The sequence below is a fragment of the Sphaerodactylus townsendi genome, linkage group LG01, assembly GCF_021028975.2.
Source record: "Sphaerodactylus townsendi isolate TG3544 linkage group LG01, MPM_Stown_v2.3, whole genome shotgun sequence".
Taxonomy (NCBI): Eukaryota; Metazoa; Chordata; class Lepidosauria; order Squamata; family Sphaerodactylidae; genus Sphaerodactylus; species Sphaerodactylus townsendi.
Genome location: NC_059425.1, coordinates 142573430 through 142591789, shown reverse-complemented (window position 1 = coordinate 142591789; position 18360 = coordinate 142573430). Strand labels below are relative to the sequence as shown.

Below are 18360 nucleotides of genomic sequence, written 5' to 3'. Positions count from 1 at the left end.
TTCGTCAATACATTAACTTTGTTTCTTTGTTTGAGCAGACATGACCCCACCACCATGAGCATGAGACAGCAGATAGGTACCAAGATGTAACCAAATGTACAGTAATGTAGATGTGCAATAGGAAAGAAAGGATTTATTATTTTATCTCCATGTAACCCTCACTTTATAGTTAGTAAACTCATATATAAAAAGCAAGAGAAGCTGTCTCTTCTGCTCTACTCTGCTAATATGTGTGTGTACATATGTACATACACACATTAAAATGTCTTTTAATCTTAACAGTTCTTGTGTGTGTTTGCTGTCAAATCACAGCTGACTTATGGTGACCCCACATGGGGTTTTAAAAGCAAGAGATGTTCAGAGATGGTTTGTCATCGCCTGCCTCTGCATGGCTGAGAAAGTTTAGAGAGAACTATGACTCAGCCCAAGGTCATTCAGCAGACTTCTTGCTGAAGAGTGGGAAATTGAACCTGGATCTACCAAATTCGAGTTTGCTGCTCTTAACCGCTGTACCACACTGGCTCAGAGTTCTTACACAAAAGAATAAACAAATAAACAAAGCTGACACTGAACAACTTAATACTCAGAAACTAATGGGGAATGTGTCAGTCTCCCTAAATTCTGTTTTTGCGATATGGTTACCAGATCTCTGGCAACCCTATTTTGACATGGAAGCCTCAGCTCTTCAAAAAGAACTACTGTTATTAAATGACTGGATTGGGTTGAATTAAGAAATCTCACACTATTCCCCCAATATATATATAAAGACCTGGGATTTTGCACCCATTACAGACATTAATCACTTAACACACCCAGTGAATGGTCTCTGTGTTTTTGATTACATCTTACAAAATTACATTTCATCCCGCACTTCCTGCATTTCATGGCCCTTGTGGTTATTTCTCAAACCACTCTACAGAAAATGATTGCCTAGTAACGATCCACTCATGGTGGATTCACGAAGGTTCATGCTCGGATAAAACTGCGTCAGCTTTTCAAGTTCAACAAGGTCCCTCCCGAATTTGTTTCCTTCCTCTTGACCTCAGGCACTACTTTGAGGGGGAGGGGGACAGACGAGGGCCGCCTCACTGAAGCGGACGTTGGGAGCAAGAGAAGGAGACTTAGGAGCGGATGCGGCGGCCGCCGCCACTCGCTAGTAGTTCCGGTTGAGGAAGTCGCTGCTGGGGCGGGTCCCTGTCTTGCGTGGCTCCCCGGCGGCTGCTGGTTGGCTGAGTCGGCGTGCGCTCCTCTTCGTGACAGGCGGAGGGAAGAGCCGGAGGAAGCTCCGCCGCCGCTGGGTTGCCGGCTTGCTTGGAGCTGCTTCCGTTCAGGTGTCCGGACTGCTCCCCTCACGCCCTTCCTCGCCCGCACGGCTGTTGAGCGGCTGCCTCTGCCCTCCCTTCTCTCTCTCTCGCTCTCTTTCTCAGCCTCTCCCCCTCCTCTCCCCTCCCCCTTCGCCCTCCCTCCCTTCCTTCGCCATGTCCACCCGCTCGTGCCGGGAGAAGGCGCAGAAGCAGAACGAGCAGCACCAGGCCATCCTGGCCAAGCTCCTGCGGGAAGAGGACAACAAGTACTGCGCCGACTGCGAGGCCAAGGGTCAGTTGATTGGCGGGAGGAAGGGGGGATGGGGGCGTGGCCTGGAGAGCCTCCCGCGACTGGCGAGGACGCTTTGTAGGGAGGCTGAAGGTGAAGTGGGTCAGGGAGCCTCTTTGCGCCTGGGGGTCTTTGTGGGGCTGAACGTGGGGATGGGAAGGAGAGGGTCGGGACTCCTGAAGGCCAGATAGCTCTCATCGGTCTTTGATTTCAAGGAGAGCCTGGCTGATGGCTAGAGGAGACCCCAGGTCCATTCAGCCCAACAATGTTGTGTTTCAGCTGTGGACTACTAGGAGGCCGAAACTTCCCTCTGCTGTCGTTTCTCGACAACGGGTGTTCAGAAGATCACTTCCTCTGGATGTGGAGGTTCTGTGTGGCTGCTGGGTCTGATGGCAACCTGTGATCTTTTATTGTCATGAACTTTTTAAATATTTCTCTTTTAGGACCACCTATGTCAGTGGCCATCTCAGCACCCAGTGGCAGCAAATCCCATAAGTCAGTTAATAGTTGTGTACTGGAGTGTTTCCTATTTGCCTGTCCTACATCTGCTGCCCTTCAGTTTCATTGGGTACCCTTGAATTTTAGTGTTTGGGGAGAGGGAGTGAAAATTCTGCCTCTCCTCGGTCACACCATGCATAACTGGATAAAAGTCTGTCGTTTCCTTTCTTAATGACCTTTCCCCCCTAAGCTGAAAAGGTTAAACACTATCATCACTTACTGCTTCCTGGCACTGACGCTGTGTGTGTGTTGATAGTTATTTCAGTCTTCGTGATTGCTGGGAGGTAAAATCTTTAAACTGTAATAAAAATATCTTTATGTTCTTTAATGATCAGACTTCATTTGAAACAGCAGTTATTAGGAGTTAGCCCCAGAACCTTTTCTTCCAGTGATGAAACTCAACTCTGAACCAGGGTTAATGTCCATTAGAGTGATATTTGAACTGGAGTTTATGATACCTTTTAGATATCTGATCAAAAAGCTATTATTCCGTGTATTTCATTTATTCAGTTTAAATTAAAATATTTATACCCTGAGGATTTCAGTGTACCTTGGAACTCTGCAGCTGCAATTCTAAACAGTCTTACTTGGAAAGAAGGCCCGTTGTACTCCATGGGACTTGCTTCTTTACATTCTGCATGCATGGGTGTTTCTATTTCCCGCCACCTTGTTATATTGGCAGCACTGCTTACTGGAACTTGGAAGATGGGTGTCAAAGGTAGAGGGACACTGTTCACTTTAGAAAGAGATGATTAAACTTTTTTTCATCTTCAAGAGGAAGCATATTTCTTAATAATTTGTGTAACTGGTGAGGAAAAAAAGCAGATACATTTTGTGAGGGCATGGTGTTAATGCTTGAGCCAGACATCTCAGGTTTGAGTATTCTGTGGATTTTGAGAGTGTCAAAAAAGAACATACTGAAGAGCATGAAGATGATGAGAAATGATGAAAAGCATTGTGATGTTGTAAAAGTCCATGAGGCAAAAAAGGGCCTGGTGGGAAGGATCATGTGGTTTTGAATTATTATCCATTTGTTTGCTTTTTCAGTTAAGACAGCAGGTGAGAGTGGACTTTAAAATTCCGAGAAGGCTAAAGTACCTATTTGCATGTTGAAATATTTAGAATTGAACAGTTTTATTTAAAGTAATTTCTAAAGTAAACGTCTAAAGTCAGTAATTATTCTGCATCTCAGAATTGTTTTTCTAGGAGTACACCTTCCTTATGCTTAAATATTATTTCTGAACACACTCTAGGATTAACAAAGGCTGAGTGTGAGAATTGCTTGTATACCTGTTTGAGAAGGCTGGTTGTAACCTGGTTCTTCTAAAATAGTCTTTCTTCCTTGTGTGAATTAGAATTTGTTGCATTATTCTGTAGATAGGGAAAACAATCTTTGCGGTTGCCTGGAATGTTTGACCTAGAACTTCCTGGATGTGTTGCCCTTCTTCCAGTGTACACAACAAGAGCCAGGAGTGAGTCATATTTCAGTGGGTTGATGCTTGCTCTGATTCAGCATGCATCAGGAAGACGCTTCCATAATCGATACTGAATTGCTTGTGGGGAGTAGTGAGGCACTGGGAATGACAGGGGATGCTGATTTCAAAAGACAGAATCATTATTGTCGTCTTGGGCTCAGAAGCATTGCATTGTATCCTGGTTCCCTTTGGTCATAAAAATGTTCCAAGAAGGTTCAGACAGGACTGTTTAACTGAGACTAAATTGTGTTCTTAATTCTCTGATCAGAGGACTGAGATCAAACAAATGAGCCCTTTACATACTGGTGAATGTACAGTATATCATGGGTAACAAAAGAATAAAAAAGCAATAGCAGTAATCCAGACTAGTTATTTTCAACATTTTCCAGTTTGGAACTAATGACTTTCACCCTAACTTGTAATATGGAAACAATTATCGTGACTCCTGGTGTGGTTTTCAAGGCAGGAGATATTTGTAGGTGGTTTGCCACTGACTGCCATCATGTCACAACTCTGGCATTCCTTGGAGGTCTCTAATCCAAATACTTGCCAAAGTTGACCCTGCTTCGCTTCTGAGATCCAATGAGATCAGGCTCGCCTGGCTTATCCAGGTCAGGGCATTAATTTTTTAGAAGCACATTAATGACAGGATGTAATTAAATCTTAGAAATGGTGGATTATAAGGTTGGGCCTAGTGTGTAAACTTGATGAAATTGGTGGAGCAGAATTATCCTGCCTTGCTCTTCCTTGCGTAACCCAGTATTTGTTCCAAAAATCATTTGTGAGGGTTGAAGTACTCCCTCAAATAAAGTGTACCTCACTGGGAGAGCTGCAGTCAATGGGGGAAACAAATGAAATAATCTTCCTAACCCTCCTTACTCTGACCACTTTCCTGGATTCTTCCTCATTACAGACACCCATGATGTTCCTATAAGAAGAAACTTGGGACTGAAATCACAGCTTTCCTGGATGAAATGAATTGTTTGTTTCCATTCTAGTTTCAGTCCAGTTTTTGGATGCTTTGGTGGGTGACTTGCACTGGGAGGCAGAAGGAGTCCTGTTCTATTGATTTATCTGGACTGTTTAGCATCTTTTCATACTATTGGTGGGAGGCTCCTGGAGGGTCAGTTTCAGAAAGTGGTGCTGGGGGAGCTTCTGCTCAGCCCTTTATCCTGTGGGGTCCAACAAGGCGCCATCTTGTCCCTTTTGTGCCCTACATGAAACTGCTGGCTGAGGTCATCAGGCGATTAGCGTTGGGTTGTCACCAATATTCAGATAGCGCTCAATTCCAGCTTTCACTTAAGAACATAAGAACTAGCCTGCTGGATCAGACCAGAGTCCATCTAGTCCAGCACTCTGCTACTTGCAGTGGCCCACCAGGTGCCTTCGGGAGCTCACATGCAGGATGTGAAAGCAATGGCCTTCTGCTGCTGCTGCTCCTGAGCACCTAATCTGCTAAGGCATTTGCAATCTGAGATCAAGAAGGATCAAGATTAGTAGCCATAGATCGACTTCTCCTCCATAAATCTGTCCAAGCTCTTTTTAAAGCTATCCAGGTTAGTGGCCATTCACGTTGCGTGAATAAGTGTTTCCTTTTATTAGTCCTATTTCTTCCCCCCAGCATTTTCAATGAATGCCCCCTGGTTCTAGTATTGTAAGAAAGAGAGAAAAATTTCTCTCTGTCAGCATTTTCTACCCCTTGCATAATTTTATAGACTTCAATCATATCCCCCCTCAGCCGTCTCCTCTCAAAACTAAAGAGTCCCAAACGCTGCATCCTCTCCTCATAAGGAAGGTGCTCCAATCCTCCAATCCTCCTCGTTGCCCTTCTCTGCACTTTTTCTATCTCTTCAGTATCCTTTTTGCGATGCGGTGACCAGAACTTAACACAGTACTCCAAGTGCGGTCGCACCACGGCTTTATATAGGGGCATGACAATCCTTGCAGTTTTATTATCAACTCCTTTCCCAATGATCCCCAGCCTAGAGTTTGCCTTTTTCACAGCTGCCATGCATTGAGTTGACATTCCCATGGAACTATCAACAAAGACGCCCAAATCGCTTTCCTGGTCTGTGACTGATAGCACTGACCCTTGTAGCGTGTATGTGAAGTTTGGATTTTTTGCCCCTATGTGCATCACTTTGCATTTTGCTACATTGAACTGCATTTGCCATTTCTTAGCCCACTCACCTAATTTATCAAGGTCCGCTTGGAGCTGTTCGCTTCCAGATAATTCTAGCTAGAAATCCTGAAGGTTCTGGATGGGGTTGCACTCCCTTTGAAAGAAGGCACCCATGGATTGGGGATGCTCTTTCACCAGGCTAGATATGTGACCAGGAGTGCCTGTAACCAGCTTCAGCAGTGTGCTCTGTGTGGGACTGCCCTTGAAAAGTGCTTGGCAATTTCAGTTGCTATAAGTAGGATCTTGACTTCAGTGGATCATCAGGACTGTAGCATTCCAATTGTTTCCCACAGGGGCTCCCAATCTGTCTCCAAATCAAGGTCCTGGTATCTGCCTTTAAAACTCTTTATGGTTTGGGATCAACATATCTGCAAGACTCCCTCCCACTACAGTCATCTTCTGAATCCCTGCTTTAAATGCCCAATGCCTTCTGGAAAAGGGTCTTCTTGGCCATGGCACCAAAAGTCTGGATTCTGTGCTCAAGGAAACTTGTCAAGAAGTTCTAAGCCAAGGGGAACTCCTTGTTGCCCAGCTCCAGCTCTGCCTTGAAGTTGGGTGCTAAGCAGCCAACCAGCCCTATAAGATAGGCTTAGCTGTTCAGCTGGTAGGGTAGTACACAAGGGATCTGTTGAATTTGTAGTGGGGCTACAAAAGACAGGGAAATGCTAGATATAAGTTTATTTGACCAGAGTGCAAAAATCTAGATAGAACATAGGCAGTAAGAGAACAAATAACCTCACTAGTCTCAACAGGAGACTTTGTCTAATGAACAGCAAAACAAACAAGGGCAAGACTTTTCTTCAATAGTTACCATTCCAACTCATCCAGGCTTCCTCAGGCCAGCTTCAAACAGCGGTGTCCTCCGACCCTCCAATCCAGGAGCAGTTCTGGTAACTCTGGACCCTGTTGTAAGGTTTCAGAGAGCATGCCATGGGCAATAGAACCCCTACTTTATGAGAAAATCCCATCTGGATTGAGACCCCAGGGCCAGTCATGTCAACTGCCCAACCAAGGTAAAGCTGCTGATGACATTCTCTTTAAAACGCCCCCACCGTAGTGACTAGTCAGAATCACAGATGTTTTCCTAGGCCAAATGGCCTGACTGCCCTCCATAATGGGGAGCTAGTAATTTATTTATGTTGGATCTTAATTGTGTAGTTTTGATTGTACTTAGCTGAATTGTGATTTAACTTTGTTGTACGCCGCCCAGAGCCCTTCGGGGATAGGGCGGGATATAAAACTAAACAATAAATAAATAAATAATGGAACAGCAGAATTATCTACATTATATGACTGGGAACAAAGCCAACAGAGGATGGAAAAGGCCAAGTCGTAAGTGGGCTTCACACCTGCAAGCCCCTGACTATTAAACACATAGTTATGCAACATCATTCCTCTACTGCTGTTAGTCTGTTGTTATCTCACAAAAGAAACAGAAGATAAATTCCAACTTATACTTACAGTTTTCACAAAATCTCCCCCCACCAATGTAAAGATAATAACACGTAATATACTTACAATCGAAGTGGGAGGAGTAGAAACAAAACACAAAGTCTCTGTGACAAAAAGAGGCTTCATGACACATGTCTCTGCTTCCAAATGCTCCGGAAAGGTGGAATGGGCCTATGTGTCCAGGAGGAGTGACAAAGATGGAGTGTCCAGATGGAGATCATCAGCTAAAGCCACCATATCTCTGTCCCATACTCTGTCCTGAAACCATACTGAAAGGGTCCAGAGCATATAAATTCAAAAAGTTGGCTACACTCTATCACTTGGTCCAGAAAGGATAGGTGACAGACTGGGTCATAATTGGTCACATTGTTTTTCTGTTCAGATGTTTTTATGGTAGTGGGTGGATATCTGTCACTTGGAGTATCCAAGGGAATGTGCCCTGAGTTAGTGTTGATATACACCAAAGGCTTCTTGATACTGTCCATAGATGATTTTAGCAGGACACTAGTAATGGCCTTCACAGATTCCAGAATCTTGTCAACATTCATCATGGTAATTGGATCAAAATGATCCATAAACAGATCAGATGTAATAGCAATGTTTTAACAGCAAAAAAACCAAAACCCAACCTTTGCAGAAGTATTGCAACTGATTGCTCTGAATCAATGGAGGCTTCTCTTCAGCAGTCAACAAATGCTATCTTAAATAATTGGAATGGTTGTAAACCAGCTGATGTGATGTTAGCTGAGAAGCAACATTTCTTTGCTGCTGTCATCAGTGCTTCATAGGTCTCCCAGTGGGCTCTACATTATGTTCTCTCAGCTGCAGTTCAGTTTTTCCACCAACGTTGTTCAGAATGAAAAGGAAGAATATTTTTTCATTCAATAATAGTTTATATAAATTCATTTTAACCAGACTAGCAGTCCTGATAGTTGGTTGCAACATCAAATTCCTGACTTTAAGGCATTAATACTGACCAGGTTTAGACCTTCCAGAGTAACCAAGGTTATGAAACAGCAGCAGACCACAAATGGGTTTGTTTGCCCATCCCTTTGCTCTACCCAGAAGCAGTGTTAAATGTGTCTGGTCTGAAACTGGGCAGCTTCAGTCTCTTGAAAAGTGTAACCACTGACCAGTTTAATTTTAATATTGTTAAGCTGGGGCACTGATCAACTGAGAAGTGGTATGAAGAAATTTTATATAAGAGGTGGAGACAAGACTTATCCAGGCTCCTGCCCTAGGTTTTGGTTTCAGTTGTGGGTCTGAATCAGGCCATTGTGTCATAGCATAGGTAATTGGATTTATAAGTGTTATTTGGGTTGCTTGTGATTTGAGGAGTTAGTTAAAAGACTTTTGGGTTACTTGTCTAGAAGAGCTACCTGAGTTACTCGTCTAGAAGAGCTAGACCAGAGTTACTTGTCTTGAAGTACTACTATTAGTAAGAATATACCAGACTACGTGCACTCCTGGAGTTTTCCCCACGATGTTCTATATGGAGATTCTCTGTGCTGAGGTACGCAGTGAGCCCTGGGAGTTTTAAAAGTGATTTGATGACTTGGCATTGGGAGTTGCTGTACGGAAAGGAACAGCTAACCCTGGTTATCTGCATGAACTTGGGAATTAGGGCCTTTGCCTTCTGCATGTGTGCTGGTATGAATAATACTTGAATGTAGTTTGCAGGTTTGAAGGCAGCATTTCTTCACAGTAGCTCTTCTTTTTTAAAAGAACTCATCAAAACCTCTTTATACTAATGTAGTAATCAATACTAATGTAGTAATCAATGAAAGCCTCTAATGGAAGAATGCCATGTACTCAACAACTGTACATAAAATTATTATTGGTCCACATTAAAGAAAGAAATAACACTACCTAAAATGAGTTCATTTCTTGTATGCTAAGAGTAAGAGTATTGAACTGGTGAAGTTCAACTCTGATTACTGTGGACTTAAAATTGACATTAATGTATATGGAATATCATCTTGTGTTAGGGTACAAGATAAAATATAGACAAATCACCCCTCCCCCCATTAAATTATCTTGTGTAGATCTGATGGATATGGAAACAAAGGAAAGGACACAGCTTCTTACCTTGTAATCAAGGGGGGCTTTACATGTGCAGCTACTATCCCTCGTACAGAATCTCAAGTTTGTGTATCCACAGGGAGAATCTTGGGGTGGTGTTTTGGGGGAAATGAGAGGGAAAGAGGAAGAGGCAGCCTTCAGTTGAACTTGATCTTCATTGAACTTAGATGAATGCAAAGAAAAAGCATAAAAGAAAAGCAGAGTAAAAAACAGTGTGGTAGTGATGCAACAAAAATCAGACTGCGAGGGGCAGTCCCAGGGGTAGAATGCCAGCTTAGCCTAAAAGGGGTTATTTCATACATGAAATGTGTGCTGTTTCCTGCTGCTCGCCAGAGGCAGATTTTCAGGGTACTTGACTCACTTCAAGGGTGATGCTATTGGAGCAAGAGATGATATTTATCCTGTTGACTTGAAACTTGATTATGTTACCAAGCCACTTGGTGTTGTAAGGGATGCTATTGATTGGAATGTATTGAAAGGTTATTGTTTTGCAAGCAGCCATCATTCAATCTTTTATGGGTGTGGGGAAATCCCCTGGAGTCACAAGATAAACACTTGATTAAGTGGTGTGACAGTTTCTCACATAGATCTGGCTGTCTCAGTATACAATGATACTATATTCTGTTTAATTCCAACCATGGTTTGATGAGGTCACCCTATATTTCTGGCTGCTTCTGTCTACCTAGGCTCTAAGAGTATATAGGGAGTTCTATGAGGTATCAGTTTTGTGTAGGGGATTTCTAAAGGTAGTAGGTTGGATGGGTCCTTCAGATGGCAAGGACTTCTGACGTATGTGGTGAAATCTTGGGGGAGGAGGTGGAGCTCTTTCCTAAGTGGTGGGAACAGAGGAGTGTGCAAGCTCCTACAGTGGGTAAGCATTGGAAATGTGTGGAGCAGCATGCACACATGACTTTTCAGTGACTGGGATTGGGAAGAGAAGTGGGAAAAGAATGGGGGTGTTTGATATTGGGGAAGCATGTTCTGAGATGTATGTTCTCCAAGCCATTCACAGGACCTTAGCTGAGCAGGTGTAAACTGATAGGCCTTAGAGCTTTCATGTATGGAAACAGTTCCTGTTATTATAGAGGAACTGTAGTCTTTGTTGTATGCGTTTATGCATATTTGCCTGGGTTGTTTATTGTAGGAGGTTCTGTTGTTGAAAACAGACTACATCTATTAACTGAATCTATTCTTTTGAGCAGTTGCTTTGCTTTAGGTGCTGGTTTATCAGCACTGGCTGTTGATATGTATGCAGGTGGGCACCTAGCTTTCTATACCATTTGTTCCTTCTTAACGGCTGTCTTTCTGATCTGACTTTGCAGGCCCTCATTTATGCTTGCAGCTGCATTGGATTAGCATCAGCAAGTATATTCTGTCAGGTTTATATTCCCTTTGCTTGGGAAACAAAGATTATAATCTTATTTTTCAGTCACACTTATTACCATGTATGATTTTGAGGATGTCCAATCACTATTGCCGATCTGCATTCTGAGTAGCTTTTATTTTTTATTCGTAATTTCGGTAATACTTCCTCCTGATCAGGAAAGCATATCAGGGAAAGTTACTGGCAGGAATTAATGAAATATGTGTTGCTATATAGAAAGGCACATTAGCATGCATGAGTGTTATATGACTAATAGTATTTCAGAAGCAATCAAAGCCTTGTAAAGATTGTGTGGCACACTTTCATTTTAGTGGATTTTTATCGTTGTAGTGAACTCCTTGTGGGTAACAAGCTGTTTCTTTAACATATAACAATTACTATAGGAACAACCTTATGCATATCTTTGCATATTTTAATCATAGAAGCATATGGATGACTTTGCCTATTTTGTTGTGAAGTCCTTATCTTGTGGGTGGAAGAGTTGTATAACCATATAAAGTTATATTGTAGGTCTTTATGATTTTGCACCTGATTTTGTAAAGGGCTTAGTAGGATTCTGAGAGAATGTTGAATTTTGTCCTGTTCTACTGGAGAATCAAATTGCAAACGTGTTTCTGTGTTTAAACTGCCTAGGGTACCTGGTTTACTGTTGTTAAGACAATCTGTTCTGAAAGGAAAGTGAGAACGGCTCTTAAAGGAGAATAGCTCTACAGAATGAAACTAAAGAGCTCCCATTTATGTTATTGTGTCTGTCTGATAAACAATTGCAAATGAGAAACTGAAACAGAAGACTCACTTAGTCACATCCTGAAAAAATAAACCAGTAGCAATAATACATTTTTCCTATAAGAACTTTAATTTCGTGAATTAGAAGGGTAACCTTGGAAGCAGTTAAGTACAATATTCCTTTAGATTGCTAGAGTCTAGTTATGCTTCATTAAAGCTGTTGAATAACTAGTTGACTTTATTTCTGTTTCTGTACAAAATCACTGTGCCACTAGATGGAGCCATTAATCCAAGTGAACGCAACTTGTTGGGCTGTAGTTTGCCTTTTTGGACTTCAGGGATTTGAATGTGCAAGTCGGAGGAAAGGAAGTGTTCCGTAGTATTATATCAGTTAGAGCTGGCAGGAATAAAGAGCAGAAGAGGAACACTCTTTTGGAAAGACTAGTACCTATAAAGCTTTTTCCTATTGAACTTATTGGAAGAAATCAAATAAGCAGTGTATAAAGGGAGGCTTTGATTCTTATCAATAGAAATAATCAGTCTGAACTACAGAGAGGAAGATCTTTTATATCAGTTTTTGTACATGCATCATTAAAAAACAAGGCTCTAGATACTTACAATCCAATGACACTTGGCCCTACTCACTGGTACAATTAACAGGATTGTAAGGGGCACATGTACAATAGTCAAGGCAAAAATTGGTGCAGGTAAAATCTGAAGCTCCATATCTGAGAAGTCAGCAATGGCACTTTTTTCCTCTATATTAGCTGAAGTTTGGTACTTCAAGGCCTGTGGGTCATCCTGATAGCGGAGCCAGGAGAGAATCCCACTCCTGGAATATGTCTGAACTAAAAACGATTGGAAAATTTATTCTGTCTTGTATTTGTTTAGGTAGAAACTGATTTGTATTAGGTAGAAATAGGATTTGTAAGTTTCCCTGTATTTGTGCTTGTATGGAACCTCCTTGGCCCAGGGCAGAGAGCCATCTCTGCCCCACCCGGACTTATCCCATTCACGTGTAAAGTCTCCTGATGCACGCGGACAAAGGGAAACCTCAGCCGAAGCGCCTTGCCCTGCCTAATCTCGTCAGCAGGCAGATATGGGGACCTCAATGGTCATCGCTCTTTTGCTTCCTGACCCCGGACACCTGGAGAAAACTCTTTGTGTGTCCCCTCCGTCAGTGATTACCGCGTCATCGCCTACCAGCCCTGCTCTGGCGTGAAACTTGAGAAGAGGATGCCTATCGGACACTGATTGGTTCCTGCATGTTGCAAACGTAATCGATTGGATTTGTTTTGTGAATGGTGGTGGGCTGTCTTTGATTCTCCGGGGCTCCTCGACGGGAGAAAGTGTACTTAAGAGTGTTGTAAGGCTGCTAGGCAGCGCAGTGTTTTGTGCGGAAGGGAGGTGCTGACACTTAGGTCAGCATCTCAATAAATCACTTTTATTTATCCAAGCCTTGTCGGGTCTTGCTTGGGTTCCTGGGCGCTGCCGAGAGCGGGATACCTCTGGAACGGAAAGTGTTATCCTGAGCAGCGCGGTAACAATCCTGTTTGTAAGGATGTTGTAGAAGGTCCTTATCATGTCAAGAAAAAGGGATTCTAGCAAAAAATGATAACAGAAGTGAAATGAGGAGCTACAAATTATAACTTACAGTGGAACCTTGGTAATCGTAGCCTTCGGTTTTCGTCCGTTTCAATTTTCGCCGGTTGCCCCCAGCCGTTTTTTTTGTCTTGGTTTTCGCTGGGTGCCTCGGATTTCGGCTACGCCATTTGTGTAAATTTACGCTTTTTGCGTAAATTTGCTACTCCGTTTGCGTAGCGCATGCACAAACGGCGTAGCTTCGGTTTTCACCAGTTTCAGTTTTCGTCGAGTGTCGCCAGACGGATTACTGGCAAAAACCGAGGTTCCACTGTATTTTCTTATTTTGTTTGTAACTTATTTTCAAGGATCAGAAGTTCTCTTCTACAAATTCTTTAAAAGACTGCAAAATTACATGTATGCCATTGGAAGCGAATCCTATTCCCCCAATTAAATAACATTAATTTTATATTCAACACTGTATGTACATTTTCTGATTGTCATCACAAATTTGCTTATACATGTCCTTAGGCTAGGTATACTCTGGTAATAGATTTACTTACAAATGCCATGATTAATCTTGAGCAGTAACTGTCCTTATTCAGGGAAGAAAGGATTTATGATAGTAGCTGGAAATGTGTATCTGCTTGTAGTATGCGTGCTTATTATAATATTTTAACATGGAACATATTTTAACATAATGGATTCACTCCTACTGATGAGCAGTACAGTGGATTAAACTTTTCTGGAAAGAAAACAGCAGCTGGACAGGTAAGTAAGTTTTTCTTCAAATGTAAGATGAGATGTTGCGCTTCTGGAAATGAAAAGGTCTTATGCTTGTGCTTAGCTGTTCTATGTTAAAGTGCTATCAAGCTGGGTTTGAAGAACCTTCAGTGAAAGGAAAATAGCCAGCACTGTAGAAGAGTTTATGCAGTGCTTTAAGAGACCTTTCTTTATATAGCCCATTGTACCCATCTCTTCTATCCATTCTTGGATACACAAAACAATTTACCATATATATAAAAGCATGGTATAGAAGTACATAAAGAAAAGCCAGAAGGATGAACCAGTACAAAAAATAGCCAGTAGATACACATATTTTTCAAAGATTTAAATCGAAAGAAAACTGTACTTCATATAGGCACAGATCTTCCGGAACAGGGTTATTTTAAATGATGGTGGAAAGTCACCAACAAAAGTCAAGGTTCTTTAGTAAAGAGTTCCATAGTTTTCAAGAAAAAGCTCTTCCTTGTGTTTGCTTAAGGCAGTGGAGGCATATGGAAAAGATAAAAAATGACCTCCATTATCCATTGCAGTACGCCTCCTTCTGCAAGAAGTTGCCCAGGTTGCTATTATTATTTATTTGTATAGGGCTGAACCGGCTGTGAGAGAGATTGACGAGCAGCAGCTGGGCCAAGGAGGTGGGAGTGAAGAGAAGAGGATAAAAGGAGAAGGGAAATGGGCCTCTGGAGCTGCCGCTGCAGCAGGGACTGGGGAGGGTGTGGAGGAAAGCAGGAGGGAAGGGGTTGCCAACACGGGGTGGTAAAGCGAGAAAGGAAACAGAAAGGTCTCGGTAGCTGTGAGGTAATAGGACCAGACCTGCGCCCAGATTACCGCCGGCTCCATCCTGTGAAGAAACAGGGAAGGACAAGGCAGGGAGAGAAGTAGGCTGCCAAAGGACAGGGAGCAGCTTATTGCAGCTGCCCTGTGGGCAAAGTTATTTCTTGGCCCCTCGGGCCAAAAGGTAGAACAAGCGACTAGGGAGGACAGCCCCCAGGTCAGGGAAGGTATCTTGGCCTGAGGGCTCCAGGGGGGGAAGGGAAACGCCACATGGAGTATATATACCTGAGAAATACCCAGGGTGGGAGAAAGAACCATTTGCATTTGCTAAGAGTGTTAAAGGTGCAGTTTGCAGTGTAATTTGCACGTGTTAAATGGAATTCCCCATTTTAGCATTTGTATGTAACACTGAAGTTGCATAATCAGTTACTAAGGGCATTTGCATAGCAGTTTGCCTGTGCATTTAAGTATTCATTTACAATCCAATTTATTGCTTCCTGTAGAGAGACATCCTGAGTCTGGGTGGTGTTCGTTAACCATTGTCTTGATTCTAGTGTTTTTAAGTACTGGTTATAATGGCTGATTACACACAAGGTGTTTGCTTTGTGGTGGAGGCAAATGACATCTGTGACAAGATTTCCTGTATGGGCGTATTTTTTCTAGCCCCATTTTCACTTTTCACTCTCTCTGTGGCAAGCAGAGATTTTAATTTTGCTTCAATGCCAGAGTGGGACAGATTTGCCAGTGGGCACAGCTGTGCCTCGAACCTCTGCCCGTAGCCAGCCCACCTAGACTTATCCCCCAACTCCCTTGTGCTGCTTTGCATGCTTCCCCCACCCTCTTCCCTGTTGCCAACTGCTTCCCGCTTCTTGTCCTGCTGTATCATTTCTATTTCCCATGACCTCCTTCTCCTTCATATCTTTAAATAGATTGATAGACTGATATACCAATCTATTGATAAGATTAAACATTAAACATTATATTAAAAATTAAAGCATGCATACATGATAGAGAACCCGTTAAACATCCCCCCCCCCCCCCGGACGCAAGCAAAAAACCAGCTGATGGGTAATGCCTGCCCTGCTGCAAACAGGGGATAATAATGCTGAACATGCTCTGCAAAAAAGACTCCCTGGCCAATTCTCTTTGAAGTCATGGGAACCTCGCCATGCATAATTGGCCAATGTTTGCTCCAGTTGTTTCACCATCGCTGCTGTCTGGTAAAGATAAAGCTGTTACCCTATCTGTTGCTCGTTAATTAATGGCTGCTTTGAAGATGCATCTAAAGTCATAATTAATTTACGCGTAAATGCCTATTTGCATGCAGGTGCTTATATTGTACTATTCAGCAAAGGCTCTGACCTGAATAATCCAGGCTAGCCCAAACTTGTTAGATTTCAGAAGCTAAGCAGGATTGGCTGGTTAGTATTTGGATGAGAGACCATCCAGACACCCAGGGTCAATATGCAGAGGCAGGCAATGGCAAACTACCTCTGAGGGTCTCTTGTCTTGAAAACCCATTGGGATCGCCATAAGTTAGCATATGACAATATTTTTTGCCCCAACGTCGATAGCCCTAGGTTAGCCTGATCTCATCAGATCTCAGAAGCTAAGTAGGGTTGGCCCTGGTTAATATTTGGATGGGCAACCTTCAAGGAATACCAGGGGGTGTAAAGCTTTCAATGGTGTTGATGGTAAGGGCAGCCGCCTAACCTTGAGTACATTCCACAGCCCGGGCGATGGGCCAGCTTCATCGGCGGAGACTTTCTGTATCTCTCGCGGCGGAGATGAGGTCTCGGTTATGCTATGGGAAGACGCGAGGGGGATGGGATGAATAGAATTATAACCTGTGCTTCTGGTGAGGAAGTGTCATTCCTGCCTGGCAGTGTGCCGAAGGCTTTCCTAAGATGTCTGAATAAACGGTCTTTTTTCACCAAAGAGCCTTTTATTTCTGCTTCTATGGAATTCCTTACATTGTGGCAGGAATCCTAATTCATCTATATCCCTAGTGCAGTGGACCTCTGGTGTGTCTGCCGGCATGGAGAGGTTGAATATTACTGCGGAAAGTGCAGTGTAGCCCCAAGAGGAGCTCCGACCTTTCCTTCTGGATCCTGGAGGAACGGTAGCGGGAGAGCGGGTCTGCTCTCTGGTGACTCTTTCCCGTCCTCGTTATCAGCACGAGTCTTCCTTTACTCCCGTTGGAGCGAGGGGCGTGGCGAAGGCGACCATAGGGGACTTACATGAGGTCGTTTGGGGCGCTGTCTATGGATTGGCCTGTGGATCCGGATCTCTACCGTTTTCGTATGGATTACAAACCTCAGATGCAACCTATAATGTCATGGAGGAGACGGGCCTGACCACCTTTCATCGCGGCAACCCAGGAGTCGATTGAGCGATTCCTGTGGACTACCGTATATTTGGTGATGCTCCCAAAGAACCACGTGGCACAGCACTGGGGCCGCCCGAAGGACTACCTGGGACTAAACCTGGGATTGGGAGGGGTGTGCATTACCGTCTTCCGATCCGGACCCCCCCCCTGATCCCGGGTCCAGCGGCTGCGAAGGGAGCCACCGGTGTCTTCACGGTGTCTCCGATGTCTCAGCTTCCAGGCGGCGAAGAGAGTCGAAGAAAGCCTGCACTCCCAGCGGATCTGTTCCCTCTCCCATCGAAAGAGAACTGGGATGAGGAAGTGGGCCGACCTGCGAGATGCCAAAGAAGCATGGACCCGTGAGCGCCAGCTATGGGAGGAGGAACGGGCACAGATTGCAGCAAGGCCTTTGAAACCTGCAGAGGGACCGGGAACAGCCAGCGCAAGAAGAAGTCCCAGCTTCGAGTTGGACACCGTGCCCAAAGGAATCGCGGCTCCAACGACAATATGCGCCCATAGAATCTCATCAGTCCCATGAAGTAAGGTCCTGGAACACTCCAGACTGGATTTGCAAGCAGCAAGCGTTCAGGCCTTCTGCGCACGCCAAAGTGAGCTTACTGCAGCTATTAAGCGGAGACCGAGGGAACTGGCTAAATTGGAGCGAGGAAAAAGCAGGCCCTGCATAAGCGCACCAGGATGCATTGACCCGCCAAGGAGAGAGGAAGCTGGCTGCGTTGGAGAGGGAACTGAGGAGGCGGCAGAGGCCAGGAAGCCCCAAGGTTGGAGTCTATGCTGTTACTGATACTGCCGGCGCCAGAGGGGCAGCGTGGCTGGTCCTGCCACCCAAGCGCCAGCGACACCGGCATTGATACCACCCCCGATTCCGGCCCCCCCTGAAAAATTGCAGCCGCTGCCCGCCCAACCTGCTCAACCCGTTACAGCCGCCGCCCCTGCCGGCGCCAAAGAGCCGTGGAAAGGGGTTACTATAGGCCCCGATACCTGCCTGCCACCCGTTTTGATGGGACGGCTTCCAAGCTTCCCTACGCTTCATTTTGCAACTTTCGATGCCCACGCATGGAGGACTATGATGATTTATACCCGGTCTGGTAGCGCGAAAAAATACGGGACATGTGGCTCTCAGTCCTGGATACCTGGGGCAGCAGCCGACATTGGTTTGTGACCGCTTTGGATTTGCAAGATGAAGACTCGCCGCATACGGTGCCCACGCCCATTCCTCAAAGCCTTAAGAAGCGTTAGCGCCTTCCAAGATCCGGGCGCCCGAAAGAAATGAGGCCTATCCGCACCATCAAACTATCCAGCAGGGCAACCGACGTTTGCGAGAATTTGCCCGTGAATTTACGTCGCGGCGGCTGCTTTCCGAGCTCCCTCCTGAGTGGCCTGACGCGCGTGAAGAATCGCAGGAATACTTCTCAGATGCACTGTTGTGACCGGCGAAGCT

General features: G+C 44.3%; 1 protein-coding gene across 4 annotated transcripts in view; it reads left to right on the top strand.

Annotated features, from left to right (window-relative positions):
- Positions 1–1239: 1239 nt before the first annotated feature.
- SMAP1 (small ArfGAP 1) overlaps positions 1240–18360 on the top strand; it is an 89710-nt gene continuing 72589 nt past the window's right edge. For 2 of the 4 annotated variants that reach the window (XM_048496223.1, XM_048496215.1), the window contains exon 1: positions 1242–1596. In XM_048496223.1, coding sequence (XP_048352180.1) covers positions 1479–1596 — 118 coding nt within the window. In that variant the 5' untranslated portion in view covers positions 1242–1478. Of the gene's footprint in view, positions 1597–18360 lie in introns of all 4 variants that reach the window. The other 2 variants (XM_048496242.1, XM_048496232.1) reach the window with 2 other exon arrangements.